Source organism: Arachis stenosperma, chromosome 9 (genome assembly GCF_014773155.1).
Source record: "Arachis stenosperma cultivar V10309 chromosome 9, arast.V10309.gnm1.PFL2, whole genome shotgun sequence".
Taxonomy (NCBI): Eukaryota; Viridiplantae; Streptophyta; class Magnoliopsida; order Fabales; family Fabaceae; genus Arachis; species Arachis stenosperma.
The window spans coordinates 119,004,954-119,027,267 of NC_080385.1; the positions used below are offsets into that span (position 1 = coordinate 119,004,954).

General features: G+C 37.5%; 1 protein-coding gene and 1 non-coding gene across 3 annotated transcripts; one reads left to right on the forward strand and one right to left on the reverse strand.

The window, feature by feature from the left end:
• Window positions 1-599: 599 nt before the first annotated feature.
• LOC130952306 (small nucleolar RNA R71) lies at window positions 600-707 on the reverse strand. The gene has a single exon (XR_009074487.1). It is a non-coding gene; the product is annotated as a small nucleolar RNA R71 (small nucleolar RNA).
• Window positions 708-17,580: 16,873 nt separating this feature from the next.
• Window positions 17,581-18,657, forward strand: LOC130951207 (preprotein translocase subunit SECE1). 2 transcript variants are annotated; one of them, XM_057879841.1, is made up of 2 exons: window positions 17,581-18,157; window positions 18,430-18,657. In XM_057879841.1, exon 1 carries the CDS (start codon window positions 17,628-17,630, stop codon window positions 18,123-18,125), a length of 498 nt encoding a protein of 165 aa, XP_057735824.1. In that variant the 5' UTR covers window positions 17,581-17,627; the 3' UTR covers window positions 18,126-18,157; window positions 18,430-18,657. The 2 variants fall into 2 exon arrangements, with proteins under 2 accessions (XP_057735824.1, XP_057735825.1); XM_057879842.1 differs by having other exon boundaries at window positions 18,439-18,616.
• Window positions 18,658-22,314: the final 3,657 nt, after the last annotated feature.

The following is a 22,314-nucleotide window of genomic DNA, read 5'->3' on the forward strand; positions in this document are numbered from 1 at the left end:
AATCTCTATACTGTGACATAGAGGATTCCATATTTTTTTGTTCTCTTCTCTTTCATATGAGCAGGAGCAAAGACAAAAGCATTCTTATTGAGGCTGACCCTGAACCTGAAAGGACCTTGAAGCGAAAGCTAAGAGAAGCTAAGGCACAACTCTCTGTAGAGGACCTAACAGAAATCTTCAAAGAAGAAGAACCCATGGCAGCCGAAAACAACAACAATGCCAACAATGCAAGGAAGGTGCTGGGTGACTTTACTGCACCTACTCTCGACTTCTATGGGAGAAGCATCTCTATCCCTGCCATTGGAGCAAACAACTTTGAACTTAAGCCTCAATTAATTTCTCTAATGCAATAGAATTGTAAGTTCCATGGACTTCCATTGGAAGATCCTCATCAGTTTTTAGCTGAATTCTTGCAAATCTGTGACACTGTCAAGACTAATGGGGTCGACCCTGAGGTCTACAGACTTATGCTATTCCCTTTTACTGTAAGAGACAGAGCTAGAATATGGTTGGACTCACAACCTAAAGACAGCCTGAACTCTTGGGAAAAGCTAATCAATGCCTTCTTGGCAAAGTTCTTTCCACCTCAAAAATTGAGTAAGCTTAGAGTGGAAGTCCAAACCTTCAGACAGAAGGAAGGAGAATCCATCTATGAAGCTTGGGAAAGATACAAACAATTGATCAGAAAATGTCCTTCTGACATGCTTTCTGAATGGAGCATCATAGGTATTTTCTATGATGGTCTCTCTGAACTGTCTAAAATATCTTTGGATAGCTCTGCTAGAGGATCTCTTCATCTGAAGAAGACGCCTGCAGAAGCTCAAGAGCTTATTGAAATGGTTGCAAATAACCAATTCATGTACACTTCTGAAAGGAATCCTGTGAACAATGGAACAAATCAAAAGAAAGGAGTTGTTGAGATTGATACTCTGAATGCCATACTGGCTCAGAACAAAATATTGACCCAACAAGTCAATTTGATTTCTCAAAGTCTGTCTGGAATGCAAAATGCACCAAGCAGTACTAAGGATGCTTCATCTGAAGAAGAAGCTTATGATCCTGAGAACCCTTCAATGGAAGAGGTGAATTACATGGGAGAACCCTATGGAAACACCTATAATTCTTCATGGAGAAATCATCCAAATCTCTCATGGAAGGATCAACAGAGACCTCAACAAGGTTTCAACAACAATAATGGTGGAAGAAACAGGTTTAGCAATAGCAAGCCTTTTCCATCATCTTCTCAGCAACAGACAGAGAGTTCTAAGCAGAGCCACTCTGACTTAGCAACCATGGTCTCTGATCTAATCAAAACCACTCAAAGTTTCATGACTGAAACAAGGTCCTCCATTAGAAACTTGGAGGCACAAGTGGGACAGCTGAGCAAGAAAATTACTGAACTCCCTCCTAGTACTCTTCCAAGCAATGCAGAAGAAAATCCAAAAGAAGAGTGCAAGGCCATCAACATGGCCGAATTTGGAAAGGAGGAAGAGGCAGTGAACATCACTGAGGAAGACCTCAATGGACGTCCACTAGCCTCCAATGAGTTCCCTAATGAGGAACCATGGGAATCTGAAGCTCAAAATGAGACCATAGAGATTCCATTGGATTTACTTCTGCCATTCATGAGCTCTGATGAGTATTTTTCCTCTGAAGAGGATGAGTATGTCACTGAAGAGCAAGTTGCTAACTACCTTGGAGCAATCATGAAGCTAAATGACAAGTTATTTGGTAATGAGACTTGGGAGGATGAACCCTCTTTGCTCACCAAAGAACTGGATGACTTGTCTAGGCAGAAATTACCCCAAAAGAGACAAGATCCTGGGAAGTTTTCAATACCTTGTACCATAGGTACCATGACCTTCAAGAAGGCTCTGTGTGACTTAGGGTCAAGTGTAAACCTCATGCCTCTCTCTGTAATGGAGAAGCTAGGGATCTTTGAGGTGCAAGCTGCAAGAATTTCACTAGAGATGGCAGACAATTCAAGAAAACAAGCTTATGGACTTGTAGAGGATGTTTTGGTAAAAATTGAAGACCATTACATCCCTGCTGATTTCATAGTCCTAGAGACTGGGAAGTGCATGGATGAATCCATCATCCTTGGCAGACCCTTCCTAGCCACAGCAAAGGCTGTGATTGATGTTGATAGAGGTGAACTGATCATTCAAGTAAATGAAGAATCCTTTGTGTTGATAGAGTAGATATTCCAACTTGGCTTGGGAGTTGATTAATTGGAAACCCTTGAGTTGGAATACTCAAGTATCAATTTGTAATTAGGAATTGCTGGCTAACTCAATTTTCACTAACTCTAGTCCTTCCCTAGAAAGTGACTAGGACTTGTGAATCACAGTTAGTACTACCCACTTGACTTTTCTTCATTAGTTAAAGGATAACTAAGTGGAAGCAATAAACTTTTACTATTATTCTTGGGAAAATCAACAAGGATAGGAACTCCAATTTTCACTTCTAGCCAAGACATTTTTATTAAATACATAATATCTCTTGTTATTATTCATTGCTTTAATTCCTAGCCATTTATTTTTCTGTTCTCAAACTTCAAAATTATTCAGAAAATTCCTGACCAATAATTTACATCATTGTGTCAACTCTTTGGGAAACAACCCGGGATTCTACTCCCGGTTATTTATTCTTAATTGTGACACACTTCTAAATTGATAGTGAGAATTTTGTCAGTTAAGACTGTACTTGCAACGCTTCTTTTATCATAATTTCTTAACCGATATTTTTTCACCCATCATTGGTCACTATTTTCTAATTAGCGACCAAGATTTTAGCAACCGCCATAAATCGGTCGCTAAATTGGTCGCCAATCCGGTAATTTCTTGTAGTGTCGGTTGCGTAGCTTACATAGATTGTCGCTAGACACATTGGTAGAGCAGCAATCGTGCAAGTCGCCACGGCCTTCCTAAATGTGAAATTGGCCATGGAGTGCAACAGAGGAGGGAGTGCTCATAGTTGGAGTCTTAGAAGCTTGATAAAATGGTTGCCGATTTCACCTAATCCCATAATTGGATTTGCTTATGACCAAAGACGGCGGGGAATTTTTCTCTGCATCATGTGGGAGGGTTGGTTCTAGCCATTTTCGTTGCTCTATAAAGGCTTGCCATCTTGAATTGGTGTATGGGTTGTACATGATTCGGGTCAAACCCCTGTTGAGATTTCACATTGGTTTCAAGGAGGAGCCTGGTATTTATAGAAGAAAGGGTAACTTGGCCTTGAGGGATTCTAGTAATGTATCCTTGAAAAATTGATTACCCCTTGCGACGTCGTTTAGACTTTGCTCGGGGGCTCTTTACTTTCCCGCCAAATCCCAATCCTTCACCATGTGAGCAGGCATGATGGGACAACGTGATTGACAGGGCAAGGTTGTTCATTTTGTGTTCCTCGGGAGACGGACAAGACCAAAATGATGATGTTGGACATCCAAACCATGTGTTTCCATCAACACGTGCCGCAGGGATTGCTGAGAGAGGTCTTCGTGTGGTGTCTTGCACAAACTAACAAGGGCAATTCATTCAGACGGCGTAAATAGTGTTATAGTGGTGCCTTAACGGGAATCTTAACTGGTGGTTTAGAAAGGATGCATTCAGTCTCGGTATTCTTCGCTAACCAGAACACATGATGTTATTCTCACAACCACTCCCACTGTGCGGATAAGTAGGGGGAATCCCTGAAACCCTTTACCAATGCAAAGAACTATTTATCGTCACAGGGGAATCTAACAAAGGTAAACGACAAAATGAGTCAGGTGGAGGTGTGTTCATTTCTGGTGAGGGCTTTCTGATGCAAGACACGTTCTCCATGCTTAGGCAGTACGTCTTCTCACTAAAGCCATGCATGGTTCGATACCCATGTAACTAGAAGCCTCTAAGATGTTGACCGCATTCATGTTACAACTTTATTTCTGCTTCGGTCCCTTCCTTCGGAGGGGGGAATTTGTCGCATTCCATATTCCACGGTAAGACCCGAATGATATGTCTTATCCCATGTCATGTAGTAGCTATCTTTTTTTTTAGGTGGCAAGTTTGAGATGGTTTGCTCCATGATGGCATATTAGGGCTACAGAAAGTTCCGTATTGGGTTTAGGGCTGTCCAATCGTTACACCCCATTAACATTAGTTTTACCTCACAATTACCAACGGGCTCTTTTCGAAAGGGCTAAAGTTGGGTCATTCTAGAGAGTTTCATTCGTGCCTAAAGTAGTCTTGAGATCCTGTTTTGCTAATGAAGTTAGTGGGGTTGCTTAATTCCTGCTTCGTGGCTATACTCCAGCATAAGGTGCCCTTGGTCATGTAGTTGGCGACATCTGGCAAAGCATAAATTGAACAATAGGCATGTGTGTCCCCTTTTTTTATCTTTCATGCTGGGCTTGGAGGCCCAAATTAATACCCACACACTTGGTCGACTTTGAGAGCCCAGTTGCGACTGTTTCTACTTAGTGTGGGCCCGGTTGTTTTTTTCCTGTTTCGTTAGTTCCTAGTATTGGTGGAGTGCGATAACTAGCAGTCCGGATACATAGTTTGTAAAGGTTTTAGTTGTGAATTTTTTGGTTTGCAATGGGCTTGTTCTTGTCTCTTTTCGTTACTTGGGTGCCAAATAATGGTGGGGTTTGCGCACTGGAGCTCCACCTAATTAGTTTATAGAGGGAGCGTTATCCATTAACTCATTATGTGTATGTTTTTTTTTTTGGGTCAAGACCCGAACCGCCAACCCAGCCCATATCCAAAGAGAAACGAAGCTCATTATGCATATGTTGAGTTTGAATAAAGCAATACCCCAGCCCATAGAGTTTATGGGCCAACAAGTTAGAAGATTTTTTTTGGTTCCTTGTTGTTTCATTCGTACATGAATGTGTCGGCCCCAACACCCATTCAGCCATGGTACTCCTGAAAGGGCCCAGCTCTTACCACACCTTGAAAACATGGTACACATCATTTTATTCAAAAGAGGTCCTCATTCGGTGGTCAAACCGGCTCACAGGAAAACAAAAATTGGGCTACATGTTGGCTTTGGATTCCTTCTTAGGAAAAAGATGGCACAGTTTCTTCCGTAGCCTACGCCGTGCCCTAGCCTCCCTTTCTGATATCGCATTTTGTCTGCGGACCTTGGTCGATCGGCGGCATCAGCAACCCCACTGAATCTTCCGTTCATTCCACGGAAAGGAAGCTGGTTTGCTCCTTCAGAGGTGGACATTTCGATCAGATCCCGCCGTTGTATTTCATGTGCGAGTCACACAGATGGAGTAGTCGGGATGGTTTGCTTGGAATCCTGTACGGGTTACTCCAGAGGTCGGCCTGTGTAAAAGCGGGGCTTTTAGTGTCGGGTTCGCCCGTGGTTGTCTCGGTCGATGACACGGCTTGTTGGTTTCATTACTCCTCCACCGTAAGGTCAGCTCTTTGCAAGATTTCGTTGCTGCCGCCCTCCATTTTTGGTTCACTCAATTTCATGCAGGTTACTATCCTTGCTAATAATCGTCTGTGTTTTTATTCCCCCTTTTCTCTTAGTTATGGAAAAGAAGGCGGTTTTGTTATTAGGGGAACAGTATTCCTTGGGTGTACATGGTTCGTGACCAGTTTAAATTTAAAGACCGGGTTCTTGCTGACAGTTGTTGGCACCTCGGATTTGGCTAGTGTGCGTTTGTTTCCCTAATTGGCATTTTATGGTTCAGGGTAGTCGTAGAGAGGAAATGCCTTGAAATACCCTTTAATTGCACGAATGTAAACTCGTGTGTGTTTTGTATTAATTTATTCTACTTTCTCATGGTAATTTCATCTTGTGAACGGTAATCCCCGACTGTTTAGCCATACTTCGTAAACTATGAAAGGAATGGTGGGTAGTTGTTCTGTCGTTGAGTATATGCTACAATGTTTTACTATGTCATTATTTTTCGGTTCCTATCATGGAGATACAAATGTATAGCTTGTTGACTCTTAGCATCATTTATGACCACGATGAATGTAAGCTCATGATCAACAGTAGTTCATGTTTATATGATTTTACCTTGTATTTGTATTTTGCAATCGCATGATGACGTCTTCCAATGTGTTTCTTGCAGGAGTTCCCCTCGTATCTCCATTGGCCAGCACCCAGGCAACAGCCCTTTCCAGTCGTCTAATGGTCCCATTCCATGTTAGCTCCATCCCAGTTCAACATGTTCTGTGTCGTGTGCCCGGAAAAGCACCAAACAAACCCCTGTCAAATAAGCTCGTGCCTATCTGCTTGACATCGTCACATTGTTCTATTAAGTATGTCTGTTCCAAGTGGCCCATTTTGGAAGAGGCATTCTTAGGGTTCAAAATTGTTCTTGCAAGGTTTTGCATGCGGGCGACGATGATTCTCTCGTCTCAGCTGCAAGTTGTGGCTCCTCCTGTGGAGCACACCACCATGTAAGGATCCTCAACTTGCTACTCGAATTGATTCTGCACCTAAGACAACCGCTGGAGATAATGTAAAATCCACTGTTGTTTGTGTCACAAAGAATTGCAGTCCCGTTGTAGAGACCGTTGCTAGCACTGTTTCCGATATGAAGTATAACATCAAAAGATTGTCAAATGCCATTTCCCGACATGATGAGGTGGTGTCGGAGATCAGAGATGCGATCAAAGAACTGGCGGCCGAAAAATCCTTTATGCTGGTAACTGAACCTTCGAAGGCGTGTTGCGACAGTTGCAAATGCTGCCAGATGGAAAACTGGTCGTAAGCCCCTGAACGGTTAGTGAGAAGTTAGAAACCGGCAAAGCATCCTCGACCCGGTAAAATCCAGAAGGCGCGCCCCACAACAAACTGACCAGTTATCAACACCATCTTTAGTGTCAACCACATTCTGTTTAGCACGAAGAGAAACAAGGTGCCAATGTTGCAGCCCCGTTCAAGTCCCAAAGCATCACCGACAAAGCCGTCACCTGAAGTGGTGTGTAGTATTCTAGTAGTTCTTTGTTTAATCATCAAAACTGATTACTCATTAACTTGTGTGGTTTCCATAACACAATTCGGTGGCACATTTCAGGTGGATTTAACCTCTGACAGCATCGGAGACACATTCGCATTGCACAACGATGCCAACATCAAATGTGTGAGTTCTGGAGGAGCCGGAGGGCGTAGGTGCAACGACTGGCCTCATACTCCCGATAACATGGTCAACTTAGGCAATCTACAGAGTATGAAGGTTGAGCGCATCCCACAGGTTAGGATTTACATTCTATCTTTGAATACACCATGCCAAATCTTATTATTGAATAACGTGATCTGGTGTGTGAATTATCGGTAACCTGAAGTATATCTTGCAGATAATGAACCTTGTCTTCCGTCCAAAGGACGGGATGAATTTGTTCGGGCTGGAGTTGGCCATAGCAACCTACGTCTTTAGTCAAGATCTTCCAGAGAGGTATTTAACACTATCCACCGGTGTATGATTAGCCACGTGACATGTGCACAGGTACGGTCCTATTCATTAGAGTCTGGGGGCATTTGCCCCTATTGAGTTTTCAGAAAAAATATATATATACAATACACTTTGTTGTGATGTGTATTTACTCCTATATGGGAAAAAAATTATTCATGCGTTGAAAAACTTTATATTATTAAATAATAACAACATATCAATAAAAATTATCGTGGTATATAAATTTAAACTATCAGAGGTCAAAAAATCAAATTTAATCATAATAAAAAACAAACAAACAGATAAACTAATAATAACAATTGTCACCCCTCTAGCCAATCAGTTAATTAACTAAAGCTAAGTGTGATTTCCATAAAAGATATTATTAGTATTTAATACTTTTCTTAAAATTGATATATATATATATATATATATATATATATATATATAATTATATATAATGTAATTTAGTTACGAAACATAATAATTATACTATCGTTTTTATTTTTATTATATTTAATTTAGTTTTAGTGTTACGCATAATAATTACTTTATCTATCACATAATTATATATTGAGATGTAATTTTTTATTCATCAAGAATATATAATGTGATAGTTACGAAATCTTTGACAAACCATCAGTGCTAAACATTAAACGTAACATTGTCAAAATATTGGGATTAGAAAAAAATACTTCTAAATTAATATGCTTTTTAATGTATTAATTAAATTATAAAAAATTTGTTAACATACTTTTGCTCTGGCGCCAATCAGGATCCTTAATTTTTTGCTCGAGCCCTGAATGTTTCACGACAAACTTGAGATGAATTTTTGGGGTTCTTTTTTATTGCACAGTGTAAAACATAACCGTCGCCGTCTTGTTATTTTGTATATATCCTAAACTTGTTGCCCATTCGATGTCTGCATGAAACGCATTGACTGAAACCGTGCTGCATAAACTTAAAATTTTTTGGGAAAGTATGCACTAGTGTATTGTATACCGAAGTGTGTGTTTTAATTGCAAATGACAAACAGGAGTTTGCATAAAAATGATTCGCGCCTGAAAATTTTATTTTCATGAGCCTTGCACATTAAAAGGAACTCAATATTTTTTTTTGATTCTGAACGCAGTACATGTTAGCAGTATCATGAGTTATCACTTGTCAGTATAACATATTTTGGCTTTAGGCCGGATACACCCACACCAAAAAAAGAAACACCAACAATCACGTTCCAAGAAACAGTAGTTGTGCTAGGAGAGCAACACATTAAAATCCTATTTCATTCACAACTATGCCCAATTCCACATTTTCCTTCCAGTTCAGATGAATTATTTCTTCTTCAGCCGTGATCGACATTCATTTTTCATTTACTTTTAATTTTGTGGGCTAACCTCACTAAATGTTGGGCCGACACACATGGTCCTCTGGTTCCTATGCATACGAAACAAAAATCACTAAATCACCTGGAAAGCTGAAAGTAAAAGAACGCGAAATTCTTTCAATCCAACTACTAACACATGTGTTGTTTGTGATACCTATTTACATGTCACCAATCAAATACACACCTGTTATATTTCTTTAGTCTGCATAAACAGTGACCCAACTCACAAAGGAAGAAGAAATTTGACCAGAGTATATATAACACAAGACAAATACTTGACATGATCCCCACACACATGCACAGAACTGATATTGCTCCTGTAAAATAATATAGAAAGCAATAGAATACAACTTGTTCCTGGGGGTGGTTGGCTCCCAACAAACAGCGATACTCAAACGAGGGCTTGACTCGCAGCAATATCCCGCCTCATTGCTTGGGAACACTTCCAGGTTTTTCGCTGCTGGCCATTATACCGACGACATTCTATGTAAGGCCACAAAAAGTACTCTATCAAACAATTAATAACGCAAGACAGGAGAATAAAAGCACGTAATAAGCAATATCCAAACCGGGTTCTCCAAACTGCACTTGTGTCAGCCACCTCTCAAACAAATCATCATTTGTCCACGCAATGGGATTCCTCAAATTAGGGTCGGCAGCCTGTGCAGATGGCTGACCTGTGTGCCCCGAACAACTTTAAGTAATATAAAATTGCTCAATGTGTTGCCCGCCGAGGAAGAAATTAGCGCCCCCACTCCCAACACCGACTGGGTCGCGGCAAAATAAACTGCTACACCCATGAGCGATCAACAGAGTCGTCCTATCTGCACGCGCTTGGGGAGTGGCACCAGGATTGCCGCTCTCCGATTGCATTCTCTGCTAATCATGTATAACATTTTCACATACATGATCAATTCTCAAGGATTTTGGGTCATGTTACGTACGCACAAGAAATTGTTCTAACACTGCATTTAATATTTTCAAGGATTCATGTCATGTTATGTAAGCATCAAGAAATATCCTATGTAACTTGTCCTTTTGGATACTGTCGACTATAAAGTGCACACTCAAGGTAGCTTAATCTCGAGAGGCTTATGCAAACAGATACAGAGACGTTTTTTGCATAGTGATAATTGTTTTATCTACCTAACTGCAAGATTGCAGAATCTGCAAATCAACACGACTCAAACATTGTAATACAAAAAGAGCTGCTGTATGAGTTACAAAAGGTATGTTAAGGTCAAAAAGAGGTAACACGAGACTCATAGAACGAAAAGCAGCAACACTATGCAAAAACTATACCAACTACGTTGAATTCTTTTCTACCAAAATCACATAATATTTCAAGGTAGTTGAAAAGTCATATTTCTTTATATCCGACATTTACACTCCTCCAATTGACATAGCCGTATTGGATCAAATATTATTTTTACTTGTGCAATGAATCTTTTGTTTTTGGGTGTCACATTCCGGCAATTAACCAAACAATGTTACCCACTTGTTTCGAATCTACATGAAACCGCTTACTTACCTCGTTTGTGCGACAATAACACGTCTGTGGCGTTGCGGAAGGGGCAGTTGCATCATGCGAACCATGCTCCACGTAACTTGGACCACCTGCACCATCAGTCCCCGTAACACCCTCTCCTCGGTGCCACGTTCAAGTCCTTTTCGTGTGACCAGCAACCCCACAGTTGGTACAACGTCATCTCTTTGGTGCCCTTTTACCTTGACTAACCAGTTTGAACTCCTTTTCCTTCCTCGGTGCCCCTTTTGTCTTTGATATGACGGGGTTCTTGATCCTGGACAATGGCGATAGACCAAGTTATGCAGCATCTTTAGCCCCAAGTTGTGCAACTAAAATCATTGCCCCACATAGGGCACCATATCAAAGCAAACGGCCTTCAGGGCCGTCTTTACTATCAACGGGTGTCAATCTATAATCATTTTCATCCTTGCACCATCTTCTCAAAATATGACCAAGCGGTATTTCTTCCAAACCCTCGTGCTTCATCGCATAGAAGATATGACTACAGGGAATCCCCTCACTGCTCCACATCAAACACTCACACTATTTTTTTCTCGTTCGGGTCAAACAATACCTTGTGTGTTCTGTTAGGTTTTCCCATTTGCGAGAATGTGTACACAGTTGTCGTGTTGATGTTGTCTTTGCTCCAAAACAATAGCGTAGCCACAGCCTTACATTGTTTCTTCACTTCTCTAAACACTACTCTTGAATACACCTTTGATGCAAACCGCTCGATCAAATCAAGGCCAGTGGTCAGCACCGGACTATAGTACGTGGAGTAGAATTGGCCTGTAACTTCATTATTCCGATAGTCCATTACAACCCGATCTAAACTATGCACAAGTTCCAAAATGCTATCAGTTGATTTAAGGAAGCCCTTAATGAAAGCATTGATCCCTTCACATCTTGAAGTCGTCCTGTATCCCGCACAAAAGGTTCCCCTAAAGTACGCCATTGCCCAAGTTTCTCTAGATTCATATGTGGACTTAACCCAATTGTTATCATGTAGTCCAAGCGACTCGACGGATGCCTTTCAATACTCCTCAAAGTCACTGATTTCAAATTTTACATAAATTCATTTCCTAAACACCTTGCAAAATTCTGATTCTTTCACTCGTTGGACGCAATCCTTCTCCAAGTGTCAACCACAAAGTCTATGTGTCGCCGTCGGCATCATCTCCGCAATTGCAGTGCGCATCGCCTTGTCCCCGTCAGTCACCACTACACACGGCTTCTTTTGCCCCATAACATCGAGCATGTTCAGCAACGCCCACCTATAAGTGCAGACCTCTTCATCCTCCAGCAATGCGAACCCAAAAATCGATGTCTGTTTGTGGTGATTTGACCCGGAGAAAACCACTAGTGGTTTCCTGTACTTGTTAGATTGGTACGTCGAATCAAAAGCCAAGACGTTACCAAATAGCTGATAATCCGTCATCATCTCACCGTCAGCCCAAATTAGGCTACCCAAATGATTGTCCAGTGTCCATGTGTATCAGGCCACCGTCCTCATGTCAGCATTTGCCTTTCCCTCCAAGTAACTGATAGTCACTGCGGCATCGCCGTCGCATTTTCACGCAACCCTTTGCCTTTGCACATAATTATACAAATCCCGTTTTGTAAATTGGAGCATGCCGTACCCACCAGATTTTTCTGCCATGTAAGCCATTATTTTTGATGTGGCGATTGAAACTATCCATATGTGCCTTGTCACCGTCACTCATCTTCCGATGACTAGGAAGGCAATGTGCAAACACTGTTGGGGCAAGCTCGTGGTTGTGTTCGTCCACGATGGTCCTAACTCTCCACACACTATGCTGCATATTATAATAAATCTTCAACTTTGCCTTACAGTCTGTGTGACTCTCCAACCTCTCCTCCCTTACTCGCTCAGGACGGTCATAGTGCTTAGGATGTCTTGTACCTTGTCGATGGCAGAAAAAGTCTCTCTTAATCAACACCTCATTCACACGAGCTACATCTCCCTTCCGAACTCCAAAACCCCTTAATTTAGCAAATTTCTTGTAGGCAGCATAAGCATCCTCCTTCGTTGCAAACTTTTTTCCCAAGAAGTCCTTCGCACCAACTGGCCAGTGGAGACCACCATCTGCCGCATCATCTGCATCGCCCGACCCATTACAATCAACAGCACCCCCTACACTTTTTTCCTCGCTTTCGCGACCCTCATTGCTCTCGACGTTTTCGTCGTCGTCATATTCATCATCACTCGCACGATAATGTCTACAACTATCATCGAATGCACTCCCATCCGAGTCTTCACCCTCACTGTTGAACAAACGCCTGAAATCCATTGGCAACAAAAGGGCAATCTTCTAGCCTGATCACATACAAAACAGACAAATAAAACTCATAACCATGCCATTGATACAGTCAAAACATCAACTATAGCTATCAAAAGGGGACTATATCTTACTCCACAAATAAGGCAAAACTAGTGCATTGTAACTGTCTAAACATAGAATGACCAAATAAAATATAGTTCTTTCAATCGAAGACCCTTAACCTCCCTAAACTACAAGGACCCAACCTGAGTATCTATCCTAAACTGAACAAACAATTTCTTCGCCCCCCACATCAAAATCTCAGCTACTCCAACTTCAATGTGAAAATCATACATCAACTAACCCGATAGCGACAATCCATGTACATATTCATAACCATATCTCCTGAATCCTACAAAAATACACGTGAACCCCACCACCCATGGAACGAAATAAACCCTCAAGTCCGGACAACTGCATGACTCTACGAACTAATCCCATCAAGCAATGACTGAAAGTGACAACCACCAGCGCATTATAATAAAAAAAACCCTTCATACCACTAGTGAAGTTATGATTAACTAATTAAAACACATTATATGACTTCTAAATTCATCAAGACATTTACCAAAAACAAAAACGAAAAATTTGGGCTTAACCAAACCAACAACAAATATTCGCTCATCTTGTTTTCTACTTCACCGCCTCAGTTTAATTCATGTATCTTTTCGTAGACCGATAAAACTAGGTTGAACAATGTATTCTTTCGCCTAACAGAGCTCACCAACTTTAACGCATTTTAAATAAGTTAAAAACAAAAAATTAAGAACCTACACAGCACCATAAGTTCAACAAGGTTCCCAACAGAATTGTAGCCAAAAGGGTAAAAACCCTTTCCAAATTTTATCGGCAGGAATTAAAAAACAAAAAACAACAATGGGTCTTATAATATCAAAAACATATCAAGATCTAATTAGAAATCAGTTACAACCTTCTTTTCATGATATACGAAATAAAACATCGAAATTACCATGTCTATGTGTCTAGTATCTGTGAAGGTGCCCATACTTAGTAGAATGCTACAAGTCCTTAATTTCACAACAACACCGATATTTAGACACAAACAGGGAAATGACATTCCATTTTGAAAAAACAAACTACTTTACATTAAGGGTACATCAAAATAGCAATTTAACAAAATCACCGTGGAGAAAATCTGAGCCATCAAAGTTCTTACTAAAACATGATAATTACCTCTGGGGCGGTAACAGGAAGTGACCTCTCAACAGCCATGTATACATTATCTTGCCTAGATTGCTAGTAGTACTCATTGCATTAACAATTTTTCAAACCCACAATATATTGAACTTACTAATTTTTAAATAAAATATATGTCTAAAAAATCTACCAATTTGTTCATACACGAGTTCGTCGAATGCGAAGAATGATCTAATTTAACTTAGTCTTTTACTAACTACCTTAGCTCCAACTGGACTCAAACCATGGATTCCTAATCCTTTATCCACAACATCAGGGGCATTTCAAATTTCCACCTCGAAGCCAATACCAGAATCTAGAAATTCACAATACAAGTTTCAAATGCAATACTCATACTCGACATAACTTGAACACGTTTCGAGACCGACACTCAAAGATGATCATTCACTGGGCAGAGCAGCCCTTACCTTCGACTGACAAGCACGACGGAGAACGGGCAGCAACACTGACTACAGGACAGGGGCACCTAACCAGCATGGCGTTTGTGAGCACCACCGCTCCCTGGCTACGACGCATGCTCTGGAGAATGATGTCCATGGAGAAGTCGTTGACCAGGAGGGAGCAGCCGGAACAGACACAGAAGCCAAGCGTTGGAGACAGTGAAAGTCTTGAGACCCGCAGCGGCTGTCTTGGTGAACGCTGATAGGGTTTCTTTTGATGAGAGGAGAAGACTGACCCAGAGAACCAACTTCCTAGGTTACTCCTATTCTTTTTGGGAACAAACCTGAAGGCCCAACTACGGCACTAACGGGACCCTCTACAATGAGAACCCCGTTCTGAATCACGCTATCCAGCCGGCTCACCTAGCCCTCCAATGAGCCTCGCCAACTTCTTGTGAGCTACCTTCTTCTAGCTATACAGAAACAACACGTGTCCGCAACAGATGCAATAAAGACAAAAATTTGTAAATCTATACGAAGATGCATCTTTACACTAGATGGACCCTTACCTCTTATATTTAAATGATATAAAAATTTTCAACTTTACCCAACTTCAAATTCACTTTCCTTATAACAAATTGGATGGACTCTCTCTTTATAAAAAATCCTCCTTAGTATACTATTCTTCGTAATTGTTGATATATAGTATTCCAAAATACTTAATAGACTATGAGTTTAAGTAGTGTTATTTTGTTTAAGAGTGTGTAGTATTAACTACGGAATAATAATTGTTTTATGTATGGTTTTAGGACAACTCTAAAGTTCTTGCAATTGTTACTCAAGATTTTGTAAATTTTAAGGGTGAGCTATGACTTTTTCATATTGTAATTTTTAGAATATTTAAACTTTAATGATGAGATTGTTAATTAGATTCTTATCTCTTTGTATAACTTTTTTTACTTACTTTTTTATAAGATGTTGATTCACAAAGAGGTGACAACCAACTTGATATTGAGTCTTTTAAGTCTATCATATCAATCGAGTCTGGAGAAAAAACAGGTTCTGCTAGTAAAAATCATAAAGTTAATGAAGCTGGTGATGAAAGTGTTACTATTACATGAGACAAATAGAATTTATTTGCAAACCCAGCTCATGTTTTTACAAATGAACTTACAGCTACTTTTGGAAGTGCTTTTGAAACTGCTAAAAGTAAAATATAGGTTTCACAACCAACTCATGTTGCTGAAGATGATTACAATTTTTCAGCAACAAAAATGAGAAGGTTACCAAAGAATAGCTTATTAAGCAGTTTTCATAATTACTTCTAGAACGATAATGCAAGTACTTTTTTTTATTTACTAGGTACCCAACTATCTTATCTATGTAATAAGTTTAATCTGAATATTTTAATTTTGCTTAATTATAAATTAGTTATATAATACACTAGGTAAAAGTTGGAGACTTTTAAAATATAACATTGGTATTATCGACGTATTACTTTATATTTTACCTTTGGCGACCTTGACCCAAAATGGGGGCAAGATTTAGAAGAATCATTTCGGTTAGCTATATGATCTCCTTGGGTTTAACTATGACTAGGTTATTTATGGTCACATTAAGTATATATGTCTGATTTATTGAAGAAAGTAAATTACTAAAACCGATTAATAACTACTTTAGAGTTGATACATTTAACACTAGATTAAAAAACGAACAATGCATAACATATAATTTTTTTATTAACCAAATTAATTTTAACAAAACAACTTAAAATTATAATTTCAATCTTATCACATGCATGACACATATTATTACACTTGTTGAAAAAAAATTGAGATCAAAGAATCCATTTACTTATTTAGTTATCCTCTCAATCTCCTTTGTTTTATCCCATCGTGTTGGAAAGAACTTTAACAATATTTAAAGGTGATAACGGGACAAATAGACTGATTTTTATCCTATTCAACCACTTTTTTCTATAATAATTTATCCCGCCGTTATTCGGGTAGTAACAACCTATACCCTAATACGCCCCTACGTATTTTCTATTAATTATTAAAATTAAATTTTAAAATTTATATAATCATGATTATATACATAATATAAATTAAACTAAAAACCTAAAAATAATACAATATCAAATAATATTATTAATTTTTTTACACATATTAAATATATTATTTATTAAAATTATATATATAAAATTCGTCTTGCACCGGATAAAGATAGGTCGGATATCTGTGAATTTGGATAATATTACCATCCCTGATAACAACAATAACAAAAAGTATGATTTTCTTTCCTCTATTATTTTTTCTTTAGTTTTTCAAAAGTATTTACCTCCGAAAACAATAACTAATTACTTTGCCAGCAACTTTATCTGCTATACGATACTTTACATTCTTAACGTTTGTTATTTATTTAACAATTTTTAATTATTAAATTTATATAAAGACAACTGCATGTGAATTTTTATTTTATTATATTCAACCATGTTATATAAATAATACAAAATATATATTAAAAATAAATTAAATAATATAAATATTTATAAATAAATATATTGTGGTAGATTATTTACTTACCCATGGTGATACTCCTATAAATTTGAGTGCTTATTTTTTTAAGTTAAAAGAGCTAGACCAAAAAAATATAAACAAACTGATAAAGTAGCAATAATAATTAACCAACTTGAACTTAGGTTGATTTAGTAATTAATTTATTATATTTAGGTAAGTGTTAGAACTTCGAATTTTGACTTGTACATATAATAATTTATTGACTAAACAAAAAAAATCATTAAATAAAATTTCAATTTACGTCGAATTAATTTTTAAATGATCAAATTGAGAGATATCATAAACAACAAAAAATAACAATAATAATTTAACTCATTATTTTTTGAGATAACAATAATAAATTGTGCAATCCAAGTACAATAAAAGTTGCCTGATAAGAGCAGGAATATTATATGCTCAATAACTATTATTGTTTTAAATTAGTATTTAACTAATAATAATTTATTTTTATAGTTATAAAAATTTATTCATATAAAAATACATTATTTATATTTATATTTAATAAAATTTATGTAAATAAATTAATATAATTTATATTTATATTTATTAAAATTTGTAATATAAATTAATAAAATTTATTTATTAAAAATAATTTAATATTTGTGGTCGGGGTAATCCAAATTACTAAAAATTTTTGGGTGGGCAGAGTGGACGGTCCAAGTAAATGGGAAGGGGTCGGGTTGACCCGAATGGAGAAGACACGTTACCCGGAAGTCCGTTATCCAGAAGCAGGAATCATCCATCATCATTCATCGATCAGCGAGCACAACAGCACAAGAAAGAGAGAAGAGGCAATGGCGCTGCAAGCTCACTCTCCTTCACGCTTACTCTTACACTCGCAGTCTCCGTTACAGTCAACACAAACTCCTTCCACTCTCACACTCTCACTCACTGCCGCCTTCAACCCCAAACCCCTCACTCTCTCTTTCTCACGGCGTCGGCAGAGGAGTATTACGGTGTCCCCAGTGGTGGAGGAAAGCCAGGAGAGTTCCGAACCGGAAGCGGAAGCAGAAGCAGAAGCAGAAGAGAAAGAAGTGACGGTGGCCGAAGAGCTGAAGAAGGCGATGCAGGAGAGAAGAGAGAAAGAAGGAGAAGAAGAGTTTTGGGGCGGAGTAGGGCGAGAGATCAGGGAGATCGAGTGGCCACCCTTTGGGAAGGTGCTGGGCACCACCAGCGTTGTTATCAGCGTCATCTTTGGTTCCAGCGTCGTTTTGCTCACTCTCAATGCTCTTCTCGCTGAGCTTTCTGACCGCGTTTTCGCCGGCAAAGGGGTTCAGGATTTCTTCACCTAAGTCACTCATAGCCAATCAAAATGCTTGCTTTGGTGAGTCGCTATATCACTGCCAACCCTTCATGTAACTTCTAAAGTTATATTGTTATTGAATTCATTTTTGTTACACTAGTTCCTGTATTAAGAAACTGAATGTAAAGTTTTGATATATAGATAGAATGATTTTCTCTTATCTTTCATCAATTATGTATGGCTTTGAAAAATGAAAAATGACAACTTAACATAATTGTTCAAGATTCAAAATTTCCTTATTCAAGTATTTTCAAGCAAAATTTATGGCAGAATCACAGACAATAGTTTTTTAGGATCACTAGCTACGTCTATTCGATCCTAAGTCATTTCAGCCGTTGTTGCTGTGATTATCAACAATGTTGCTGCTGCTTGGGTGTCATCGGAGTTGCTGCAGCTGCCACGGATTAGGATAAAGGGTTTGTTGCATTTAACAATTTTTACGAGTTTCAACTGATAGAGGGATGAATTTTAAATTAGAGCTCTCAATTTATGACTGCCTATAAAGTTTAATTAATAAGTGCACACGAGTTAATAATGGTCTAATGGTTTGATTATTTTATTGACTCTTGACTATAATTTGGCTGTGGTTGTGTTGTGTTTAATGTTTTGGTTGATTTGATTTTGATTGCTAGTAAATGAACTAAGTTGCTGTCTTGTTGTTAAAGATGGTGAATTAGGAACTACTAGGGTCAAATTGAGTTAGAATAATAATTAACCTCTTTCAAACTTTTAAAAGCCTTTTAGAATTGAATTAGAGTGTGTTTAAAGAATTGGAATCAATTTGGAAGTAAGATTAGTCGTTTAGCTTGTGCAGAAGAGACTGATGGATTAGGAATCCGAAAAATGGGTAAAACTAATAATTTGGAATATTTAGGACAAATTGGCTTTTGAGGCAAATTTCAATTGGCAGAATATGACTACTAAACTTGGTTTCAGTCTTTGAAAGTCGCTAATTGGATTTTGGGTTTAGGTTCCTTAAAATGCAAAAACAGTTTATGCAGAAATTATGCATAGAATCCAACAATTTCGTGGATTTACTGCTTTCACCTTAGAAGTTCAATTGGTGTGAAACCAATGTTAAATAAAACTTTTATTAACCTAGTTTGTTGTCATTAAATTTAAGAATTGTTGGAGTTATGGTTTAGGAGATATGAATTTTTGAAATCTAACACTTTATGCAGTAAAAATTAGATTTTAGTTTCCAAACCACTAAATTTCCATGTTCATAACTCCCAGTTCTGAATGGATATTGAGTTGCAACCAATTGCAAATAAAAGCTTTATATGTCTGGTATGTCCAATCCAAATTTCAGGGTGATCTAAGTTTAACGAGTGAAATTATGCAACTTGGAAGAAGCCATTCACTAGTTTTCAAAACAGGATTATGTAGAAATAGAACCAACTTCCAAGCTACATAACTATCTTATCAGGAATGATATCAATCTGGAACCAATTGCAAAAAAAAAAACCTAGATAAGTCTAGTTGAACCATATACCATATCAATTTTTAGAGTTATTGGATTAAAACTGGATTTTATATGAAATTTTGAATTTGATACTGGTGCTGTCTTTTCTAGTTTTTGGAAGTACAGAGTAGCATTTTTGTAAAAATCATATAAAATCCATATTAGAGAATGCGTTGGGATCAAAAAGTGGTGAAAGGTGGTTGTGTCTAGTGTTATAGTATGAAATTTTACATGGTTTCTTTAATTGTAGAATTTAGTGTAAATTATTAAATAAGGACTGTTTCACTGGTTTTCTGATATTGTTTTAAAAAAACAGGATAACACTTTCAAAATTTGTAACAAATTCTACAAGGATTGGATTTATGTGGGTCCAAACTAAAATGAAGTTTAGTGTCCTTAGGATACTTATATCAAAGAAACGGGCTAGTGCACATTTGTTACGCGATACTTAGAAACTTTGTAAGGAAACAAGGTGTAGTGCTGCCCCGGTTTTCCCCTCATTTCTGGGGCTAGAGTGATCAGAAAATTGTGATTTTTAGCTTGTTTGAAACTTTAGTCCGAGACGGTCCCATCGATATAATGTTTGCGTGATTTTCGGATTGTTTGATATTTTTAAGGTAGGAAAGAAATTGGGCTGCGAAGGCTGTTTTGGCGACAAACTTGAGTACGGAACTTGAAAGGGTACTTTTGATACTACTTCTAGATATTTTAAAAGTAATAACGTAAGAATCATTGTGACAACTTATTATAATAGAAAAATAATTAGGAAAGATTGATAAATATGATGATTTTGATGAAGATGATTGTGGATGATGATGATGGAGTTTAAAATTATATAGTGATGAGTTGATAATATGATAAGTTTGGTTTGATGAATGATAAAGATGAGTATCATGATAAAGCATATTAATATTGAGGATCTATTGTTTGTTAATTGTTGAGGAAAGGTTGAATTGTTGGTTTAGAGGGTACCTTTAAGGGGTGGCTAAGTCTAATTTTAAGGGAGGTTATGTATGAATTTTTCTGAAAATTTAAAAGAAAGAGTTTAAATGATTCCTTCAAGAAGAATAATTGATTTTATTAATATTCTCATGTTATAGAGAAGGTGAAGTTATTGGTTTGTATGGTTTACAATTAACTGCAATTGATTGATGGTAGAGTTAATTCTTTTAATTTTGGGGTTTAACCCAGTAAATGATGAAAAAGAAAATTTTACCCTAATTGAATGTTAAAAGGGTCTGAATGCCCATAGACTAAATGCCTTGATCCTAAGATTGATGAATGAAAGTGTTACCCTAAATGATTGATGAATGAATTACTGAAAATGAAAAAAGATGTCTGAGAAAGATGAATGAAAGACTGAATAATGAATGAAATGACTGAGAATGCTGAATGAAAGATTGAATGCCTGGCAAGGTCGAGGTTTTGTCCCACTTACTCAGTGCTTGAATGAATGTACACTGTTTCCCAAATGTACGCAAATTATAGCATTAAGGTTTGTGATGCAGACTTATGTGGCTTAGGCCATACGACATATGTAGACTAATGCATTTGGGAAGTCATATTTGGAGCTTGTGCTCGAGTAACGTCGGGTTACGGATAGTTAATCGATGCGTAAACTCATGGCCTGCCTAGGATTGACATAAATCATATGCATTTGTATGAATTGCTTGAGTGTGCTTTATATTGTTGTATTGTGTTATTTGTGAATTCCTTGCTATTTGATTTTTCTGCAAATTGTTTGTGTCTTTGTAGTGTGTGCTTTGCTTGTGTTTGATGGACGATTTATAGAAGAATCACAGTGAAAGACTTGGAAGTTTATGATTTGCAAATTACATATGTTCAAGAAATTCTTTTTAACAAATGTAATTAAAAAAAAAAACATCTAAATCGTTTAAAATAAAATTCAAAGAATTTAAAGGCTTGATAAAAGTAATTATTTCTAAGAAGATTTATTGAGGAGCTACGGATGAGTAGAAGAGTTTATTCCGAATACAATTTTATTTTTAGAATTTATTCCCCTTGCCTTTGTTTTTTCAAGAGTCTTGTTTCTTTAAACAGGGACAGATATTGTATTTGAATTTATTTAAATATGTATAACGTATTAATAATTATGTGAACATACTTGTTTAAATATAATTTGTATTGTTGTTAAAAAAAAAAAATGGTTTTTCTTATGATCGTCAACTAGATCAAAGTAAAGGCTCATATATTAAATAAATGTGAATAAGAAAATCTATATAATGTCCCTTGTAGCAAAAATACCATGACTTAAGTGCGGTATTTTACTAGAAAGGATGTTGCAACAAACAGGCCCCATAGTCTCATTTACTTGTATTGCAAGTCCTTAGGATGAAGATTATAGTACACGATGAAATCTTTCAATAGAGATATCTAAATACTTTCACAAAAATTGTAGGGATACAATAAACTTATCACAATAAGCTTTCCAGCATATTCTGTCTTTTTTGCAATCTTCATGGCAGCAACTGTTGCCGCTCCAGAAGATATTCCCACCTGCAACATCATCCAAAGTAAGAGGTTTAGTGAAGTGTAAAATTGGGTAAAAGAACAAACTTATAACCTGCTTCCCCTTTAACTTTCAAATTCGAATATGGATTACAAATTTACAATGGTAGGTCAACAAAGATTGTTTTTTTGATAGGGTACTAGATTGTTTTTATAGGGAGCTCAACAACATACACAATTTGTT